Source organism: Hyla sarda, chromosome 2, assembly GCF_029499605.1.
Source record: "Hyla sarda isolate aHylSar1 chromosome 2, aHylSar1.hap1, whole genome shotgun sequence".
NCBI classification, from domain to species: Eukaryota; Metazoa; Chordata; class Amphibia; order Anura; family Hylidae; genus Hyla; species Hyla sarda.
The window spans coordinates 49,802,999-49,823,887 of NC_079190.1; the positions used below are offsets into that span (position 1 = coordinate 49,802,999).

Sequence of the window (20,889 nt, forward strand, 5' to 3'; positions counted from 1 at the left end):
TCCCGGCACCTGAGGGGTTAATGGCGGACGCCCGCGAGATCGCGGGCGTCGGCCATTGCCGGCGGGTCCCTGGCTGCGATCAGCAGCCGGGATCAGCCGCGCATGACACGGGCATCGCTCCGATGCCCGCGGTTATGCTTAGGACGTAAATGTACGTCCTGGTGCGTTAAGTACCACCTCACCAGGACGTACATTTACGTCCTGCGTCCTTAAGGGGTTAAGTACCAGGGAGCAAAGGCGTACCTGTACACCCTTGGTCCTTAAAGGGCTAGGGGCCTATTCACACGTACAGTATTCTCTGCAGATTTGATGCGCAGGATTTCAAGCTGTGTTCAGTCATTCAGCTTACATTGAAATCTGCAGCAGAAACTCCTGCGCATCAAATCTGCGCAGAATACTGTACGTGTGAATAGACCATAAACATACATTTCCTCTCTAAACCATGCATTGTTATTCTTCCACAACTCTGGATGACAGAATGTAGAGGGTAAAATAATGTATTTCTATGTAGCTCTTACAGTCTTTAAAATTACAGTCTGCAGCATGTTCCCAGTATACACATTAAGCGCCAGTTTGAGAAATCCGGTAAGTGCGCACTTTATGTAAAGTCCATTCACTAGCCAAAGCCATTAGTAGAAATCTATGTTAGAGTCACACTTGCTGCCGGTTGCTTTCAACCTAGTTAACAAAAAAAAAACACAGCCCATTTTACTGCTTTTATTCCATTCATGTCAGGGCTCAGGCTTTTTATGCTTTGCACTCATTTAAACCTTAAAAATAAATAGTATTTTTCAACTAATGATATAGTGTGGTAGCGGGGTGTGATGAGGGCAGATGTTGTTACCCTAGGGGCAGATGGCATTAACCCCTTGTATTCATGATGCCAGGGCATGGTTAAGCCTAAAACCACCGAAGGTATACCGCTGGATCCTGGGCTAGGCACGGGGGCAATAAATACTGCAATGCCAAGTTACGGACAATGGTAGCTTTCCTGAAGGTAGACAGTTGGTAAAGTCTATACAGTTCAGCCATGGCCCAAGGAGGTGACCAGCGATGCAGAGACCTTAAGGGCTTGCTGGGACTTGTAGCTGGACTGGCAATTTGCCTGAAGACCTCAATTATAATGGCAGCGCAGGTGAAAGCACTTGGCTCTGGCAATGCAATACAAATATACAAATAGCTGTTACTCCATTCTTCTTAAAGGGGTACTCCACTGGCCAGCGTTTGGAAGTAAATGTTCAGAACACATTTTTTTTTGCGATGTGGGGGTCAGCCACGCCCCTCGTGAAGTCATGACCATGCCCCTTCAATGCAAGTCTCTGGGAGGGGGTGTGATGGCCGTCACGCCCCCTCCCATAGACCTGCATTGAGGGGAGGTGGTCGTAACTTCACAAGAGGAGTGGCTGACCTCCACAGTGCGAAAATGGCGTTCGGAACATTTACTTCCCAACGCTGGTCAGTGGATTACCCCTTTAAATAGTCTGTCTCTAGGGCTAGAGCAGAAGGAAACTTGTTGAAATACACAATGTGACTTTTTGCAGTCAGAATCGTGCAACTTTCTTTTAGTCAGTCATTGTTTATTGCAATAAAATAAGCACAAAACATAAAGGTATCATAGCAGTATCATATTGTTTCATGCACATTTACACATTATTAGGGTGATGAAGGACACAAACTTATGGTCAAGTAGAAAGGGTGGCCCAGGCAAAACAGTGGTTATGTAGACATTTGAATTCATGCTCTTATTCAAGGTTTAAATGGGCACATGAAAAAACGTTTGGCATGTCCTAGACACATGTCATAAGTTTGGATCAGTGGGAATGTTCAGACCTCCACTGATCAGGAGAACAAGCCAGAAGAAGACACACTCAGCCCCCCCCCCTCCTAATGTAAGTCTATAGAGTGTGGCTGCTTGGTCTTCTCCCAGCGTGTTCTCCTGATCAGTGATAATCTAAATCTAGGCTGTCTGGCTATACTGAAAAGTTTAGATTTGCAATTGCTGGAGGCACACTGGTTGGGAAACGCTGCTTTAAAGTAACACACAATAATTGTGTCTGGTCTTGAAGGCTTAAACCAGGCAAAAACTGTAACATCTGCGCTTCGGCCAGAAACGCTGGTCATGAACACTTTCTTGTCATGTCCCTGCTGTCGGCGGGGCTGGGATTCGTATCGCGGGACGTGCCCGCATGCGAATCCCAGCCCGTCACTGACCTCCCTGGTCTTTCTGTTCCCGCAGCCCCGGCGTGTGTGCCCCTGCCTCCTAGGGCGCGCGTGCTCTGGAGCTCTTACATTTAAAGGGTCAGTACTCATTTAATTAAGTGTTTACACCTGCACCCTGTCTTTAAGTATCAGCTCCTCTCTTTGTTCCCTGCCGGATCTTTGTTGCCTTTGTGCCCTAGAGAAAGCTACTGTGTTTCTGTGTTCCTGATCCTAGTTCCGTTACCTGACCTTACACCTGTGCTGCCTGCCCTGACCTACTGCTTCCTTGACCACGTCTTGACAGTTTCCTTTTGTGCCATGCCATATCCCAGCAACATGTGTGGACAAGTCGTTCCAGGGGTAGCGATCTGGGTGCCACCTGCTGCAGCAAGACCATCCCGCTTTGCGGCGGGCTCTGGTGAAAACCAGCAGCACCTTAGACTCCGCTCCCTGGCACGGCTCACGTCATCATCCACATAGGCCCAGAGGATCCATCACCTGCTGTGACCCGTTACAAAAACATAACAATTATTCTTCCTACAAGTAGTCAGAAAGTGCTTACAGGGTCATGTATGCTATGACAAGTCAAGACCAAATGATTGTGAGCGCCCAAGTACCGTCTGCACACATCCTCTTTATTTGTATTGTAAACTTTGTTGCTATCCCTATATGCTTTCACATTGTTTACGCAGAAGTTTTCAACTAACCGTTTTCTTAGGTCTCTAATAAACTAGAGCATTATATTAATAAAGACTGCACCAAGACATATTAAAAAAGAAAAATACGTTAAATGTAATACCCCACAACAAAGGGACATTAATCTTTCCCAGTATTTACTGCCATATTAAGTTACATGTGAGATTTATTTACTTCATTTTCAATAACTGCGTATGAAGCCCAATCAGGATCACAGATTGAATACATCGAAGAGAAATTTAATTACCATGTTAATAATTTCCATCTTTCTAATTTACATGAGAAATTGAATTTATTGCCTATTACCATAATACATGTATATTTCCTCTACAGAGACTAGTTGTGTCTAATATTAGCATAGTAAATAGATATGCAATAAAAAATAATATTAAATTATATTATTATATATTATTAACCACTTTTCATTTCTTTCACCGAACCCACGACGACCAGGGATATGATTTCTATCAAAACTGAATTGGAAGTAAAACGCGGTGTTCCTTGTTCTCCATCATGAATAAATATATATATATATAATATAAATGTATGTTCCAGCATCACCTCCAAACAGCTCGAGATATTTCGACAAAACATAGTACACATGTCACTTATATGTCAACTAAAAATATAGTTCAATTAACCCTAACCAGGTCTGTTCTGATTTGCCTGGTAGGTCCTCAGACCTATGCATTGAGTCCTGTACTTCCCCTTCCTAAAGCTCCCCTTCACTCTTCTCTCTCTCCACTGTCTTTCATCTATTTTCTCTTCTGCTCCTGTACCAATTCTCTGTTCTGACTAAGGATTCCCTCCTATGGATATACCCCCATCCGTACGGATACCCATACCCGACCAATGAGGAAGGTTTCACCAGGTCACGCTCGCACCCAGACTCCCCTTGTGCCCTCGCAGACACACTAATGCCCTGTCCTGTGGTCGCTGGATAACCCAGACTACTACACTTCTCCTTTACCAGCTTATTACGCAGTCCACTGATTGCCGGGCTCCCACTTGAGCCTATAAGTTGTACAGTACTGAAGTGACTACTATTTCCTTCCATAGACGCCATGGTGACCTGTGTACCTGATATATTTACCTATTGTCTATTTGCTGTTCGTTACCTGTTCTGCTGTTAAAATTCAATAAACTTCTATATTGAAAAAAAAAAATAACCCTAACCAACTCCCATTTGCGAGGGTCAGCGTTTTTGTCTAAAGTCCCATGCTAGTCTATGGGACTTCCGGTACCTTACTCCATACGTTCCGCTCTGCATCTCATAGTGAGTGTGCTGACTTTCAAACCATGCCCCTCCTGCAAGCCTTGGTACCACAAGCAAATCACACCCCTTTTATTTTTGGCCCCTTTTTTCCGGATCTAGGTTGAAAACACAATTTTCGCCCAATACACCAATATCACATGTCCTTGAACCACAATCTCTTCATCATAGCTCGGCCCCACCTTATTCCACAAGTTCTGCATCTCTGGGTGAATGTGTCGGTCTGACCTGAAAGCCACACCCCTACCACAAGCCACACCCCTTCCTCAAAGTGATGCCCCCTTCTATTTTTGCCAACAATCTCTTCATTGCAGCTGAGACCCACTTGCTGGCGTGACATGAGGTCGGCTTATGAGATCAGGATCTGAATACAGGATATGAGGTCGGGATATGAAGATGAGATATGAGAACGGAATATGAGGACAGGATATGAACTTTTTATATGAGCTCAGGATATAAAGACAGGATATGAGGATCTGATCTGAAGATGGGATTTGAGACTGGGATATGAGGACGGGATATGAGGATTGGATATGAGGACAAGATATGAGCTTGTGATATGAAGACGTGATATGAAGATGGGATATGAGGATGGCATATGAGGATGGCATATGAGGATGGGATATGAGATCGGGATATGAAGACTGAATATGAGGTTGGGATATGAGGACGGGAGCGTCATTGTTGATTTTTTTTCTCCCACAGGGATTTGGTAGAAAGACTGGACAACACTGGGTACACTTACTTTGCTAGTATCTCCTACCGGGTGCCCTGGCTTTCTCCTTGCACAAGCGCGTTATCTCTGGCTGTATCTCTGGCTCTAGAGATGCATGGAGGGGGGGGTGAGTGTTGGCCGCTACATTCATGGTGAAAGTCAGGGCACTGGGCAGGAGACTGTGGACCCCCGTGATCAGTCACTTATCTCCTATGCTGTGGATAGAACCAGAGTTCCATTTTAAGGCATAAAACTCTAGAGCACATAGAGCTAAGCTTGAAAGTGAAAGAAAGTGAAAGACTATGCACAATTACTTCACATAACGTATGGGAAATAATGTTCTTGATAAACAAGCATTGTCTCGGAAAAATAATAAAATTACCAGTAGTGAATATCTTACAGTGTATGTACAGTGCACATAATTTAATATTTTCATCTTTAAAGAACCCTTGGGTTAACCTGATGAATAACACCTAAAGAAACTGTCCAATCTGGACAACCCTTTCTTAAAAATATCCCCAATGTGCAAGATTTCATAATAGTTATCATCTGACCAGTCCCCTGTCATACTCTTACATGCACCCTGCTAAAAAGTCTGATGGCACAAATGACCGGCGATTATACGCCATATATTTAACCCCATAAACATTCATGTATGCTTAAACTAGAAAGTGAGAGGAGCACAGACATAATTCCTGACCTTTGAAAGATCTGATCCAGAGCAGAGAAGAGCACTCGCCGCATATCTAAAGAAAACTAATACAAAGTTATTACTAGCATAGTATCATACACCAGAGCGTGTTCCTTTATGTTACAATATGAATTGGTTCCAGGATGACCATTGTATGTTGAGACCACAACTCTGGAAATCTGGTGATTGGTTCTAAAGCACCAAAATGTCATCTAGAAATAGGAAAAAGTGAGAATTTAAGAATAATAAGTAGATAACTAATACAGATCAAGCAAGTTACATATACAAGTAAGAAAGATCTGCTGGGAGCTGTAATCACTGTCTATGTAGAGGACAGGAGCTTCTTCCGGGTCCTGTACAGTACACACAGTGTCCCAAAAAAGTAACATGGAGCCGCCCTTACTTGGTGTCCAAAAGAGCAGCTAACCCTGACACAAGTAAAGAGTCCAGAACATGTAACATGCTCATTCTGATTGGTCAGGTCTTCCATTGTGTGCTGAAAATATTGTAACCTGAAGGATTGAGGAACCACCGTGGATTAATTTCAAACATTAGTCACTACATGTTCAGGAAGCATTTTGCTCCACGTAGATCAAAGATGGAAAGTAAATGCACAACCACAATATACATATTTAAACCCTCATGGTCTACAAGGGGACACCTTTAGGGGACACAAACTTGATTTAATTCAATTAGCAAAAATAGCAAAAAAATAAAAAAATGGCACCCCTAGCTATCGAATCCTCTGGCAATAAGCTTTTACTACCAATAGAAGCTGCAAGCAAGCACGCATTTCCATAACTGCTGAAGGTAAAATGGGATTTTGAGTCTATTTTATATAAGTATATCCCTACAGTAGGAAAAAGTACATTCCTTTGGCTCTCGCCATCAGCAATAGAGACAGGTCATGATCGGAGGAGCCAAGTAATTACATCCATGGTACATCTGGCGGACTCTACATATTAGAACATTTATGATACTTTGAATGTACAATATTGCTGGAAAGGAGCCTTAAATTTTGGTTCATGGCGTATAAGAGTTCAATGTGATGTGCGCATCATAAAATATGGATTTTTTTATCGTTTAAATTTTTTTTTAACATCCAATTTCTTTGGCCCAAACATGTTTGATTTAGTTAGTTACCGGACCTCTATAATTTCCCCCATATCTTGATGTTACATATGCTGTAAACCCATTCTTACTCGATAATCCTACTTATATTACAATCCTTCCGAGTGAGCATTGAGCCAAAATATTCAGAATTCATCCTATGGGATCTGAAAGGCTCTAAATGCCATGTTATCACTGCAGATTTGACATCTGTATTCTAGGCAAAAATAAAGTAATTTAACACAAACTCGGAAGGAAAAATAATTATCCAAAATGCCAAACCTCCTGTGGTCCAATTAGATGATTTAATTGATGGCCGGTCTACCAGGGAAGAACATCGGCATATCTCTATAAAACTTTAACAATAGACTTATATTTTTACTTTGAATCAAAGTGAAAGGACGGGACGTGACAGATTCCGAACTGTGTTCTTTAAAGCCATAACATGAGACAGTCAAAGCCCTTGTCATTAGCAGTGTACAGTGGATTTTCAAGAGGGAAAACTCATAATTTATGCTCACAAGTAGAACTTTATATATTTTTTAAACAATTATTTAATTTTATCCTGTTCTAATAGGTTTAAAATTCTCATTCATCTCATTGTATAACATATCTTTATAGGGCATCGAGCCCTGCAATGCCATAACAGAGCAATACATACACAGTTTCCCATTAATTTAAACATGAGGTTAAAGGGGTACTCCGCCCCTAGACATGTTATCCCCTATCCAAAGGATAGGTGATAACATGTCTGCTCACAGGAGGGGTCTGGCCGCTAGGACCCCCTGTGATAACCGGCCCAGCTCCGCAGCATTCATGAATACGGAAGGCAGGGGCTTCCATGTTAATGACATCACGCCACCCCCTCCATTCATGTCTATGGGAGGGGGCGTGACACCCCCTCCCATAGACATAAATGGAGGGGGTGTGATGGTAGTTGTCGCCCGTCATCCAGCACGGAGTGGAGTTCGCTCTGTGCATCGGATTACGAGGTACAGAAATGTATTATTGCAGCATTAACTAGAACTAGACTTAGGTACAGCGATTGAGGGTACATGTATGGCCTGTATGGATGTTGGACTAGCTATGACTGGAGCTAGCTGAAGCACGTGTGACTCTGGCAAAGGCTAGACCTAGCCTGATCATGACAGTAACTGGTTAAGGTCCACCCCTTTTTCAGGAAAGGAGGGTTGGATTTAGGACTGGCTCCTGCAATAATTGGCTATGAGACGACATGTGACCAAATGAACCTGTGCTGTCTGTAGCATTAAAGGGGTACTCCGCTGCTCAGCGTTTGGAACAACCCCCTCCCATAGAGTTGCATGATGTCATGAGGGGGCGGGGCTATGATGTCACGAGCTCCCGGCGTTGGCTCCAGTGTTCGGAACAGTTTGTTCCAAGCACTGAGCAGCGAGTACCCCTTTAAGGAAAACATTCTGTGAAATGGGTTCTGTGAAATTGAAAGCTACGCTAAAGTTTGAACAAACGTTAAAAAGTAACTTAACACACTTCATCCTAACATACCTCTTTTTGTGGCCTAGTTGCTAAATTCTTTATCTTAGCTCAAAGGAAAATATTAATATATACACTGACTGTCCTCTTATAAAGGCAGGAGGTTTTGCTCCTGTACACAAAAAACAGCCCAGAGGTAAGTCGCGATGGTAATATACAGCGATGGTAATGTACATTGCAGCTTACACTCACTAGTATTTTTACTAGACCACGTTTCCCAGTCAGTCTACGGCTGAATCAAAATCGAATCGATGAATATTCGGGAATATTTCTAAAATGAATTTTGGGAGTTTCTCTTATATCCACTAGGAACTACAGTTTATATGATAATATTTTATTATCTTTCACAAACAGAACACTTCATTGTCTTGATGTCATTAACTAATCAGTAAAGTTATTGTTATGATGGTGTATTTTGTTATTTGTTGCAGGACCTGAAGGAGCTTTGTTCGAACATTCTGTGGAGACCCCTCTAGTTAGAGCCGACTCTTCCAAACAACTCAGGTACTGATGTCTATGTAATACAGAGGAGAGGTTAATATATGTTTATTCCCAATGCTACTTTACGTTTTCAAGCTGGAAACCACATCATCTAATGTATTTACACTTTTTTGGAGATTTGAAACCAGAAGAGCACATGTTGTATATTTACACAGTCCCTTTGAGACTTCAGCACGTACATACTATGGAGATAATAGACAATGAGCAATGAAGGAGCATTGCATCACACTTTGTTTTTGCCATTAGATTTTGTGTAAGTTCACTGTAAGGAAATCAGTCTTTGCCTAAAGCAGGTTAAAAAAGAAATGGATCCCTGACCTATACTCTTCTGCTCTGTGGCAAATTTTGATGTGAATATTCTACCTATGTATGTATTTTCAAACAGAATGTGTATAGGCACAGCACAACTCCAGAGGTTCGGTGCAAGGCTAAAAATTTGATTGCACCATAGTACAAAAGATGTGCCTTGCTTGAACACCGGACCCCTGGAGTTGTGCTGTGACTATACACAATTTGTTTGGAATTTCCACTCCAGCTTTGCCATGCTGGCGAGTCACCTGCATGAACGGGAGGTGGTCACGTGCTGACTTGTCTTTAGCATCGCACCGTTTGGCAGGGGCCTGACGAAGCACCAAACGGTGCGATACGGCTGTGGCCCGACACCTGATTCCCCCCCGTTCCACCTACCGCCTCCCCTCTTCATCATCGCCTGACCGTGATGTGATGTATCTCGCTATCTCCGAATCGCCGGGTGAGTTGCTCCGCACCTTTTCTTTTGTGTTTTTCGATTGTGAATCAATGTTACCTGCTTAGGCCAAATGAAAGTGACAACAGGAGCACTGAATAGGCAACAGCAAGGCAAGTCCTAAAAAAAGACATGGTTATGCAGGTGGTCAGAAGAAATAATGTTCTCCTTATCCTTTCTAAGTCATGATCGATTTGTGTTTTTTAGTGTCTTTTTACTATTGGTAACATAATATAGTACATTCAGCCCATTCAGGTTTCACAGGTAGTAAACAAGTAGCTTCTCCAGGATGGCACATCCTTACATGTCATCATTGAGAAGGTTCGCTGTGTTTCCCATCACAGTCTCAAGAGCAGGGAACAGATAAAAAGATCACAAGCTATTAAAGAGGTACTCCGGTGAAAAACTATTTTTTTCATATCAATTGTCTCCAGAAAGTTAAACAGATTTGTAAATTACTTCTATTAAAAAATCTTAATCCTTCCAGTACTTATCAGCTGCTGTATACTACAGAGGAAGTTGAATTGTTCTTGGTCCAGTCTGACCACAGTGCTCTCTGCTGACATCTCTGTCCATGTCAGGAACTGTCCGGAGCAGGAGAGGTTTGCTATGGGGATCTGCTACTGCTCCAGACAGTTCCTGACACGGACAGAGGTGTCAGAAGAGAACACTGTGGTCAGACAGAAAAGAACTATACAACTTCCTCTGGAGCTTACAGCAGCTGATATGTACTGGAAGGATTAAGATTTTTTAATAGGAGTAATTTGCAAATCTGTTTGACTTTCAGGCACACTTTGAATCAAAAAAAAATCCACTGGAGTACCCCTTTAAATAAGTATTGCTGGACAGGGAAAACAAATTGCATTAACCAGCACTTTTCTCCTTTGGAAACAGGATAAGCACTGCCAGAGCCCTATACAAAATGACCTCCCACAGGTTACTGGTAGGCATGTTTCTAACCATACTGTAAAAACAGACTCCATGAGAGTGGCATGAGGGCCCGACCTCCTCTAGTGGCACCTGTGACCACAGCCTAACAGTGTACGGCTCCATTGGCACTTGTCAGAGAATATCAGAATTGGGGGGTCTGCCATTGGTGCCCTGTTCTCCTTACAGATGATAGCAGGTTCACTCTGTGCACATATGACACACTTGAAAGAGTTGGATAGTTTGAGGGCTGAAAACTGCTGACTGATTAAATTTAAAGAGGTTTTCTGTGACTTTTCGATTTATCAGTCACTCATCAGGGTGACGACAGCTGGCACCCCCGCAGGTCAGATGTTTGGTTCTCCACACTATACAGTAAACGAGGCCGGAAGCCATTCATTGTATAGTGATAGCACCTGGTAACTTCAGCTTGGTGCAGGGCATTCTGCCCTATTCACTGCATAGGGGCAAATAGCTGATCCTTAGGGGTAAGTTGTTTTGGCACCTTGCCGATCGGCAATTAATGGCCTATTGGCCTGTGGATAGGCCATCCATTAAGAAGTACCAGAAAACTACTGTACTTTAACTTTATATGCTTCTGTAGTCCGTACCATTTGCATTAAACTGGGGAACAATCCCAGATCCTAAAGTTATGGGGGAGATTTATTAAAACCTGTCCAGAGGAAAAGTTGCTGAGTTGCCCATAGCAACCAATCAGATTGCTTCTTTCATTTTTCAGAGGCCCTTTTCAAAATGAAAGAAGCGATCTGGTTGGTTGCTATGGGCAACTGGTCAACTTTTCCTCTACACAGGCTTTGATAAATCTCCCCCATGGACTCTCCATATAGAAATCTTGTCTTATAGAAAAATTGTATTCCAAGCTGCAATGCTATTGGTGAAAAGTAGCTGCCTTTACTGTACCTTGAAACTAGTGTGGTAGCCCAGTACTGGATTTGTTGCCCCCATACCCTTGCTGCCCTGTCAGGCTACCTTCTGTGTCCCCTGGGCCTCCTTGTACTTGTTTCCCCGCTGTATATATGTTTTACTTTAAGAAATGTAGAGATGAAATTACAGAGAGATGTCCAGCACAGATTGATGCAGAACGGTGCTTTTATTGCAGTAAAACTTCACAACATGATAGACATGGACAGGTGACGCGTTTCGGCCCTAGTGTCGGGCCTTAGTCATTTAAGAAATGTACCATGTGATTGTTACCCAGGAGGTACCAGTGACCAGGTGATCCCAGGGGTGACCTATGGGCTCCCTGCTAGTCTCCCCCATATAATCTCTCGGTGGAGTTAGCTCACTCTCTTAGTTTGTGAGTCTTTGCCGAGGTCAAGTCAAGTCGAGTCCTAGTGTGTGTGTCCAGAGTCATTGGAGGCCTTAAGTCAAGTCTGCAGCCACAGTCAATTGGAAGTAAGCTACAGTCATAGCTTTGTCAGTCATCAGTCAAGTCAAGTAAGTCCCTGTCAGCAACTGTCAAGTCAGCATGGCCTGCATTAAATGGTCCAGTCCTACTACAAGTCCCAGCAAGCCCTTAACCCCTTAAGGACACATGACGTTCTCATACATCTCCATTTCCGAGTCCTTAAGGACACATGACGTATGAGAACGTCATGTGTTTTACCGCCCCCCCGCAGCCATCTGGAGCGGAGCCGGTGCCCGATGCCTGCTGAAATCGTTCAGCAGGCATCCCGTCATGATGACCCCCCATGTCGGCGATGGCCGCAGATCACTGGACAATTCAGTCCAGCGATCTGCGGCGGATTCCGGGTCAATCGGGTCTCCAGTGACCCGGAATTATTGGCTGATCGGGGCCATCAGAGACGGCCCCGAACAGCCATAGCCAGCAGGGGTGAGGTGGCACTGGTGCCACCTCACGATCGCCCTGATTCGTCGGCCGGTTTCCCGGCCGACCAATCAGGGCGCCTGCTGCGGTTGTCACTCCCACAACCTGCTCCGCCCCTCTTCCGGAGGACGTGAGCGGGTGCGGAAAGAAGACCCCGGGTGCTGGGGACCCCGATCCCCGGCGTCCCTGTTGGGATCGGGGCCCCAGGAGCGACGGCGGCGGCGAGGGACTGACCTGCGCGGCGTGGAGCAGCAGCAGCAGTAGGAGGTGAGTGACAGCCTCCTGCTGTTGCTTAGCAACAGCTCCCAGCATGCAAAAAGGGCATGCTGGGGGCTGTAGTTATGCAACAGCAGGAGGCAGACCACCACAACTCCCAGCATTCCCTTATGGGCATGCTGGGACTTATAGTTTTGTAACAGCTGGAGGCGCATTTTTTCTATGGAAAAGTGTACCTTCAGCTGTTGTATAACTACAACTCCCAGCTTGCACAATCAGCTAAAGTGCATGCTGGGAGTTGTAGTGGTGCATCTGCTGGTTGCATAACTACAACTCCCAGCATGCCCGTTGGCTGTCGGTGACTGCTGAGAGTTGTAGTTTTGCAACAGCTGAAGGCACACTGAGTTAAGTAGCAAACCAGTGTGTCTCCAGCTGTTGCATAACTACAATCCCCAGCATCTCCAGCCAAAGTAGTATGCCTCCAGCTGTTGCATAACTACAAGACCCAGCATGCCCTTCCGCTGTCCGTACATGCTGGGCATTGTAGCTTTTGCAACAGCTGAAGGCACACTGGTTGCAAAACCCTGAGTTTGTTACCAAACTCGGTGTTTCACAACCAGTGTGCCTCCAGCTGTTGCAAAACTACAACTCCCAGCATGCACTGATAGACCGTACATGCTGGGAGTTGTAGTTTTGCAATAGCTGGATGTTTCTATACCCCCCCCAATGTGAATGTACAGGGTACACTCACATGGGCAGAGGTTTACAGTAAGTATCCGGCTGCAAGTTTGAGCTGCGGCAAATTTTCTGCCGCAGCTCAAACTGCCAGCGAGAAACTACTGTGAACCCCCGCCCGTGTGACTGTACCCTAAAAACACTACACTACACTAACACAAAATAAAATAAAAAGTAAAAAACACTACATATACACATACCCCTACACAGCCCCCCTCCCCTCCCCAATAAAAATGAAAAACGTCTGGTACGCCACTGTTTCCAAAACGGAGCCTCCAGCTGTTGCAAAACAACTACTCCCAGTATTGCCAGATAGCCACTGACTGTCTAGGCATGCTGGGAGTTTTACAACAGCTGGAGGCACCCTGTTTGGGAATCACTGGCGTAGAATACCCCTATGTCCACCCCAAGGCAAGTCCCTAATTTAGGCCTCAAATGCGCATGGCGCTCTCACTTTGGAGCCCTGTCGTATTTCAAGGCAACAGTTTAGGGTCACATATGGGGTATCGCCGTACTCGGGAGAAATTGTGTTAAAAATTTTGGGGGGTATTTTCTGCTATTACCCTTTTTAAAAATGTAAAATTTTTTGGAAAACAAGTATTTTAGGTTAAAAAAAAATAATTTTTTACTTATGCAAAAGTCGTCAAACACCTGTAGGGTATTAAGGTTCACGTTACCCCTTGTTACGTTCCCCGAGGGGTCTAGTTTCCAAAATGGTATGCCATGTGTTTTTTTTTTTTGCTGTCCTGGCACCATAGGGGCTTCCTAAAGGTGACATGCCCCCCAAAAATCATTTGTCGCTCCTTCCCTTCTGAGCCCTCTACTGCGCCCGCCGAACACTTTACATAGACATATGAGGTATGTGCTTACTTGAAAGAAATTGGGCTACAAATACAAGTAAAAATTTTCTCCTTTTTACCCCTTGCAAAAATTCAACAATGGGTCTACAAGAACATACGAGTGTAAAAAATGAAGATCTTGAATTTTCTCCTTCACTTTGCTGCTATTCCTGTGAAACACCTAAAGGGTTAATACACTTACTGAATGTCATTTTGAATACTTTGGGGGTGTAGTTTTTATAATGGGGTCTTTTATGGGGTATTTCTAATATGAACACCCTTCAAATCCACTTCAAAACTGAACTGGTCCCTGAAAAATAGTGAGTTTGAATTTTTTTTTTTAAATTTCAAAATTTATGCTGAACTTTGAAGCCCTCTGGTGTCTTTCAAAAGTAAAAACTCATAAATGTTATGATGCAATCATAAAGTAAACATATTGTATATGTGAACCCAAAAAAAATATATTTTGAATATGCATTTTCCTTACAAGCAGAGAGCTTCAAAGTTAGAAAAATGCAAAATTTTCATTTTTTTCATCAAATTTTGGGATTTTTCACCAAGAAAGGATGCAAGTTACCATAAAATTTTACCACTAAGTTAACGTAGAATATGTCACGAAAAAACTATCTCAGAATTAGAATGATAACTAAAAGCATTCCAGAGTTATTAATGTTTAAAGTGACAGTGGTCAGAATTGCAAAAAACGCTCTGGTCCTTAAGGTGTAAAATGGCTGGGTCCTTAAGGGGTTAAGGTCTCTGAGTCACTGGTCAACTCAGTGGGCCTGGCTGAACTGGATAGACTTTACCATCTGTCTACCCTCAGTAAAGCTTCAGTTGTCCTTAACTTGGCGTCTTAGTCATTATTGCCCCCGTGCCTAGCCCAGGATCCAGCAGTATACCTTTGGGTGGTATTGAGGATAAACCACGCCCTGGCATCATGAATACGAGGGGTTAATGCCATCTGTCCCTAGGGTAATTCAATCTGACCTTTGCATCACACCCCGCGCCATACTAGTCGGACACCCTTCAAGCAGAAAATGGCCACTCAGAATAGCCGTGTTGAGAACATTGTGGTCTGGGACAGCGCTGACCATAAATCAAAAACCTTCCTGTTGTGTTCAAGGTAAAGACGCGGCGGTTCTGCGCCAATGTTATCCGAGAGGATAATTAACATTGCTTAAGTTAAGAGCAATGACACCATCTGCCCCCCTGAACAAATGGAATGACTTTATTGGGGCCTTTGTCTTCTTCTCATCATCTTATGAATTACTGCATTATAAAAGTAAGGTCAGCGCACTACCTACACGTAATACTCTGATCGGAGAGTCTGCTGAAGTGGCCCGGCAATTACCCGTCCTTTGTGTGGAGTTCCGCTTGTTTACTTCCCAGCGACTATGACCTCAAAGCGCATGATGGATGTTTACAGAGATGATGCTTCTGGCAGGCTAGCTTTTATGCAGTCAAAAAGAGCTGCGACGGGTAACAGAAATGCTTAAGGCACTGGTTAAAGTGAAGGGCTGACTTTGTAAAGAGTTTGTTCTGAGGTAAAGCTATATATTAGGGCAGTGATTTCCTACCAGGGTGCCTTCAGCAGTTGCAAAACTACAACTCCCAGCATGCCCGGACAGCCGAAGGCTGTCCGGGCCTGCTGAGAGTTGTAGTTTTGCAACAACTGGAGCAACCCTGATTGGGAAATACTGCCCTAATATATATTGATTACCTCAAATCAAACTCTTTTTATAGTGATTTATCTAGTATAATAGTCTCCAAACTGTGGAGCTCCAGATGTTGCCAAACTACATTTTTTCGAGTATTCCCATACATTCTTAAAGAGGTTATCCACCATAAGGTGCTTTTAGTTGTATGGACCTGCCAGAACTGGGTATTTCCTGTTGAATTTCGTTCTCTAAACTACACATCCCATAGTTCCATAGTTTGTAAGTATGAGGTCACTTTCCTCCCTCCCACACACCTCACATCAGCCACCCCACCCATTGAAACTCCCTTGGAGTCATTTACTTAAGATACAATAATTACTTTATTAGTACACAAATTTAAAACACAGAAAGATTCCACAAAAGTAGGGGAAGAAAAAAAACAAAAGGTGTCACCCTGAGCCCTGGCATAGTACCTCACGGACTAAATGTAAAATGTATAAATACAACATAGTATGAACCACAAGCTACAAGTTTAAACAGTGCACACTAATGTATGCTACACATCAAGATAACAGTATCCATAACAGTGGTATATACTCAATACATACTCAATGAGAGCTTGGAGGACCGAAACAGCGGGAGCCAAGGAAAGGAGTGACACCACCCCAACGCGGCATTTTGGTATTAACCTTCTTGCCTACAGCTATTGCAAAATGATCTCTCTCCCACCCAGCAGTGGCTCCACCCATTGAAGCAGGACAGACTCCCTCTGATCACCTGACTAGTGATGTCAGGTCTCGATGCACTGCAACCTGGGAAATCCGAGACCCGAGTAATTTTTTATGCTGTTAAAAATAAATATTGGGGCGATAATCACAGAACAGAATCACAGTGCTCTCTACTGACACCTCTGTCCATATCAGAAACTGTCCAGAGCAGGAGATGTTTGCTATGGGGATTTGCTTGTACCCTGGACAGTTCCTGACATGGACAGAGGTGTCAGCAGAGAGCACTGTGGTCAGACAGAAAATAATTATACAACATCCTTTGTAGCATATAGCAGCTTATAAGGACTGGAAGGATAAAGATTTTAAAATAGAAGTAATTGACAAATCTGTTTAACTTTCTGACACCAGAGGATTTGAAGAAAAAAAAATTCCACCGGAGTACCCCTTTAAGACCCTTTTAGATGGGCCGACATTGCCCCGATCGACGCTTGTTTACTGAGCCTTCACAAGGCTAAATCAATTGTGCGGTCAAGATTGTTCATGCAGCCTTTTTAAACTCATCATTGTTGGCCGCATGTCAACTGTCTACATTTGGTGATATGGGGGCAATAGTGATCATTTTAATGGCCGCACAAAAAATCCAATCAGCCAATGGACTTGCGCTTGCTTATTTGTCGGCTGATCACTGGGCCTGAACAAGCCTATCTAAAAACACTAATTTGCCTGATAATTTGTCCGTGTGATAGGGCCTTTAGTTGGTTGAGGCAATCCTAGCTTTTCTGTCAGATGCATATTTTGGCTGCCACCTTATATATCTCGCCAAGACCTGCATCTTTCAGAGGACACTGGAGCTCAAGTATCATGAGTGCATTTATCATTGTGTTTATGGCCCATTGGGAGCCATAAACAGGCTTGTAGTGCGGGTGTACGGTACTCACATTGTGTAGATTCGCCCAGCTGTTCCGCCACAAATTGTCTTTTTCTATATATGCTAAAGAGGGTCTTGGGGCATGGGCAGAGCTACGATCTGAGCTTTGGGCACCCTGACGACATTTTCGCCAGGCAGCCGCTGCACCCGCCTCATCAATATTCATAAAAATTCATATTTTTAATGTACTTTGTTTTAAAAAAATGAAGTTTTCTATGTTGCCACTAAGTGTCTCCCTACTTGTCCAGAGTACATTTCCCCCTATCTCTTGCACAGATTTTGGACTCCTGCTGGCCTGACAGAAGTCCAAAATCAGGAAATGCAGTCTGGAGTGCTTAGGGGTGTGTGTGCAGCCTTAGCCAATCATAGCTCATCTCACACACTAAACTGGGCTGTGTGTAGCAAAATGAGGGAGGAAGTTCTCCCCTGTATGGCTTCTGATGATGTCATGCATGCTGGGTAACACCCCTTCCCAGTCTGTGAATCTAACTGAGACTGAGCAGAAAATATCAAGGTAGAAAACTAACAAATGGGGGCCATGAACTGGGAGGATTATAACATTTAAAAAGATCATGAGAGGCACTGTTTAACCTCCTAAATTGCTACACTTCTTTAGTCTGTCTCTGCTTCTCTAATGTTAGTGACTTGTCCCCGTAATACTAACAGTCTAATGGCCAGTTTCTTCTACAGAATGTAATGTAACAATGAAGGACTCAGCAGCCAGCACCCTATTAGTGGTGAGCCAAAGTTGAATAGTGATATTAATATAATAATATTGCTTTATGGCAGCTGAAATGGGCAGTCTATTAACAGAGACATGCCATAAATTATTACAGTCTCAGAGGAGTACAGCCCCTATCTAAACTGGGAGAGATGCATAAAGATTCTTACCTGTGTATATAGTTTATAGTGCTGTTATCCTAACATATCTATGGCTCCTTCACTACAATAGATCTGTCATTAACACTCCCTCTAATGATAATGAGATAACCCTGCTTATACTGTACCTGTATATACAGCAAAGCTACAGAGGACAGCAAATATCAGTCTATTGTGACTGCTGTAATAGCCAGTGTAAGCATGTTTTGAGGCTTTGCTGTTTTGAATGTGGCTAGTCACCTAAACAAACGTTTTTAAAATATATATTTAGAATAAAACCAAAATGTTTAAAAAAAAATACATTTAGGTTTAATTCAAAATCAAATTTTTGTACTTTTTAGTTCTAAATTAGTTATTTTTAGTTGTAAAAACCTTTAAGGGGTACTCCAAGTGCTGGGTGCAGGAGGCAAGAGGTTGTGACGTCACACCACACCCCTTGCCACGTCACACCACACCCCCTCAATGCAATTCCATGGGAGGGGGCATGGCGTCCGCCACGCCCCCTCTCATAAAAGAGCATTGAGGGGGCTTGGCCGTGATGTCACGACCCCTTGCTGACCGCATTTTAAACGAACGCCGGGTGCTGCAAAGAGATTGCAGGGGTCCCAGCGGGACCCCCGCGATGAGACATCTTATCCCCTATCCTTTGGATAGGGGATAAGATGTCTAGGGGCAGAGTACCCCTTTAATACATTGTACACTGCCTGCTGGAGCAGTCACAATAAGCTATTTCCTGTTCTCGGTACCTGTCAGCTTTGCTGTACATACAGGCACATGATGTGCAGGGTCATCTAATTCTCATTTAAACCAGGCTTGTTAATGGCTACATGCAGGGGTCACGTCCTGGGGAAAAAAAAGTGTGGGAACTTCCACTCAAAGGCTGGTCCTGCAAGACTCCAGCTAATGGGAACAGTGTCCCTGATGTAGAAAAAGTGCAGGAACTCCGTTCCCATGCTTTCCTGCAGGACTTGAGCCCTGGCTATAGGGAAATCCTATGCTAGTCACATGATGATCTGCATTACATTACCCCTTTTCTGATGTTTCTGCTCTTTAGTTACTGTAGTATAATATCTTTAATAACCACTCATGTTCATTTCCCCTCAGTCTGCTCCGTTCCCTGCCAACATTCTCGAAGTGGAATTCAGCAGCTGTAGCTTAAATGGTTATTTATTATAGATTTCTGTCTTGATCAGAGTTTGTCTTATTTTTATTTCTCTCTGCTAATTTTACAGCTTTTACGCAGCTACTGAATTTTATTTGACACTTTTATGTGCCGGCTCACATGTCACAGTGGAAGCTTTATTGCATCGCGAGCCTTATAGAACTAGAATAAATCAGTTGCCAGGAGGGTATTATTGTGTCTTGTAAGGTAAAACGTCTCATTTCCGAACAGGACTAATTGAGAGGGGAGACCAAAGAAAGGCTCAAAGACTATGTTAGGAGAGAAGATGTCACGGTCAATTATCTTCCACCTTGGAGAAGGAAGAACGGAAGTTCTTGGAAAATATACATTATTATTGTTATTATTTTTTATCAAGACTTTACAGCAACTTTTTGGATTCCTTGAGAAAAGGAAAGAACATAGAACTAGCTGTGGTGTATTCCCTATAGGCAGTATCCTACGTAAGGGAAGCATCTCAGGTACCAATAATGTTCTTCCCCGTAAAGAACTCAGCTTTAATACTGTATTTTAGCTGTGACCTTTCGGTTCCTGTCATGTTCTTTAGCCAAGGGAGGACAATGTTTTTATTAGAAGACCCAAACCCCTCATCTGTCTATTCTTTTCAGCAGGAGAATAGAACACGACATGTCCCTCCGACAGATTCATTGTAAGCTACAGTTCTTTGTGGAGTCTTTCTCAGCTTTCTAAAGAAGGTCAAGTTGATCTGAAACCCTGAGACTGGGTTAAACAAAAATAAGTAAAAATGATAAAATAGAAGCAGTGTTTACACAAGGGGAATACATTTATAGGGACCTGAAAAGAAACTTGGTGGCCTTCAAGTAGCAGAAAATAGTGTAGCCCTATATACAGGTAAAAACTGAACAATTTAACTCTTTGTAGGTATGAGTTGAGTTCAGTGCACATGGCTATGATATGGTTCCATGCAGGAGTCCTATATTCAATGTGATGGACTGGAAGCCGTCCTGGGAGATTAAAAAAAGCCTTAAAGGGGTACTCCACTGCACCAGCGTTCGGAGTATTTTGTTCCGAACGCTAGGAGCGGGCGGCGGGGGTCGTGACATCACGACCACGCCCCTTACAATGTCACCCTTTAATACCTAGCTTGCTTTAGTTAAAGGGGTACTCCACCTCTAGACATTCTTTGGATAGGTGATAAGATGCCCCTCGCGATGTCACACCACACCCCCTCAATGCAAGTCTATGGGAGGGGGGAGGTGCAAGTCTATGGGAGGGGGCCCTCCCATAGACTTGCATTGAGGGGGTGTGGTGTGACATCGCGAGGGGCATCTTATCACCTATCCAAAGAATGTCTAGAGGTGGAGTACCCCTTTAACTAAAGCAAGCTAGGTATTAAAGGGGTACTTAAAAACTTATACCCTATCCACAGGATAGGGGAAACGTTTCTGACCAGGGGGGCTGCCAACCGCTGGAACCCCCATCATTTCCTGCTCAGCACCTTGTCTCTCCCCATGCACTGAGAGGGCACTGCACTGTGCACAGAGCTG

General features: G+C 43.6%; 1 protein-coding gene across 6 annotated transcripts in view; it reads left to right on the forward strand.

Moving 5' to 3' along the window:
• SGCG (sarcoglycan gamma) overlaps window positions 1–20,889 on the forward strand; it is a 321,504-nt gene that overhangs the window by 292,229 nt on the left and 8,386 nt on the right. For all 6 annotated transcript variants that reach the window (XM_056561751.1, XM_056561752.1, XM_056561755.1 and 3 more), the window contains exon 6: window positions 8,628–8,700. In XM_056561751.1, the coding sequence (XP_056417726.1) occupies window positions 8,628–8,700 (73 nt within the window). The remainder of the gene's footprint in view (window positions 1–8,627; window positions 8,701–20,889) is intronic.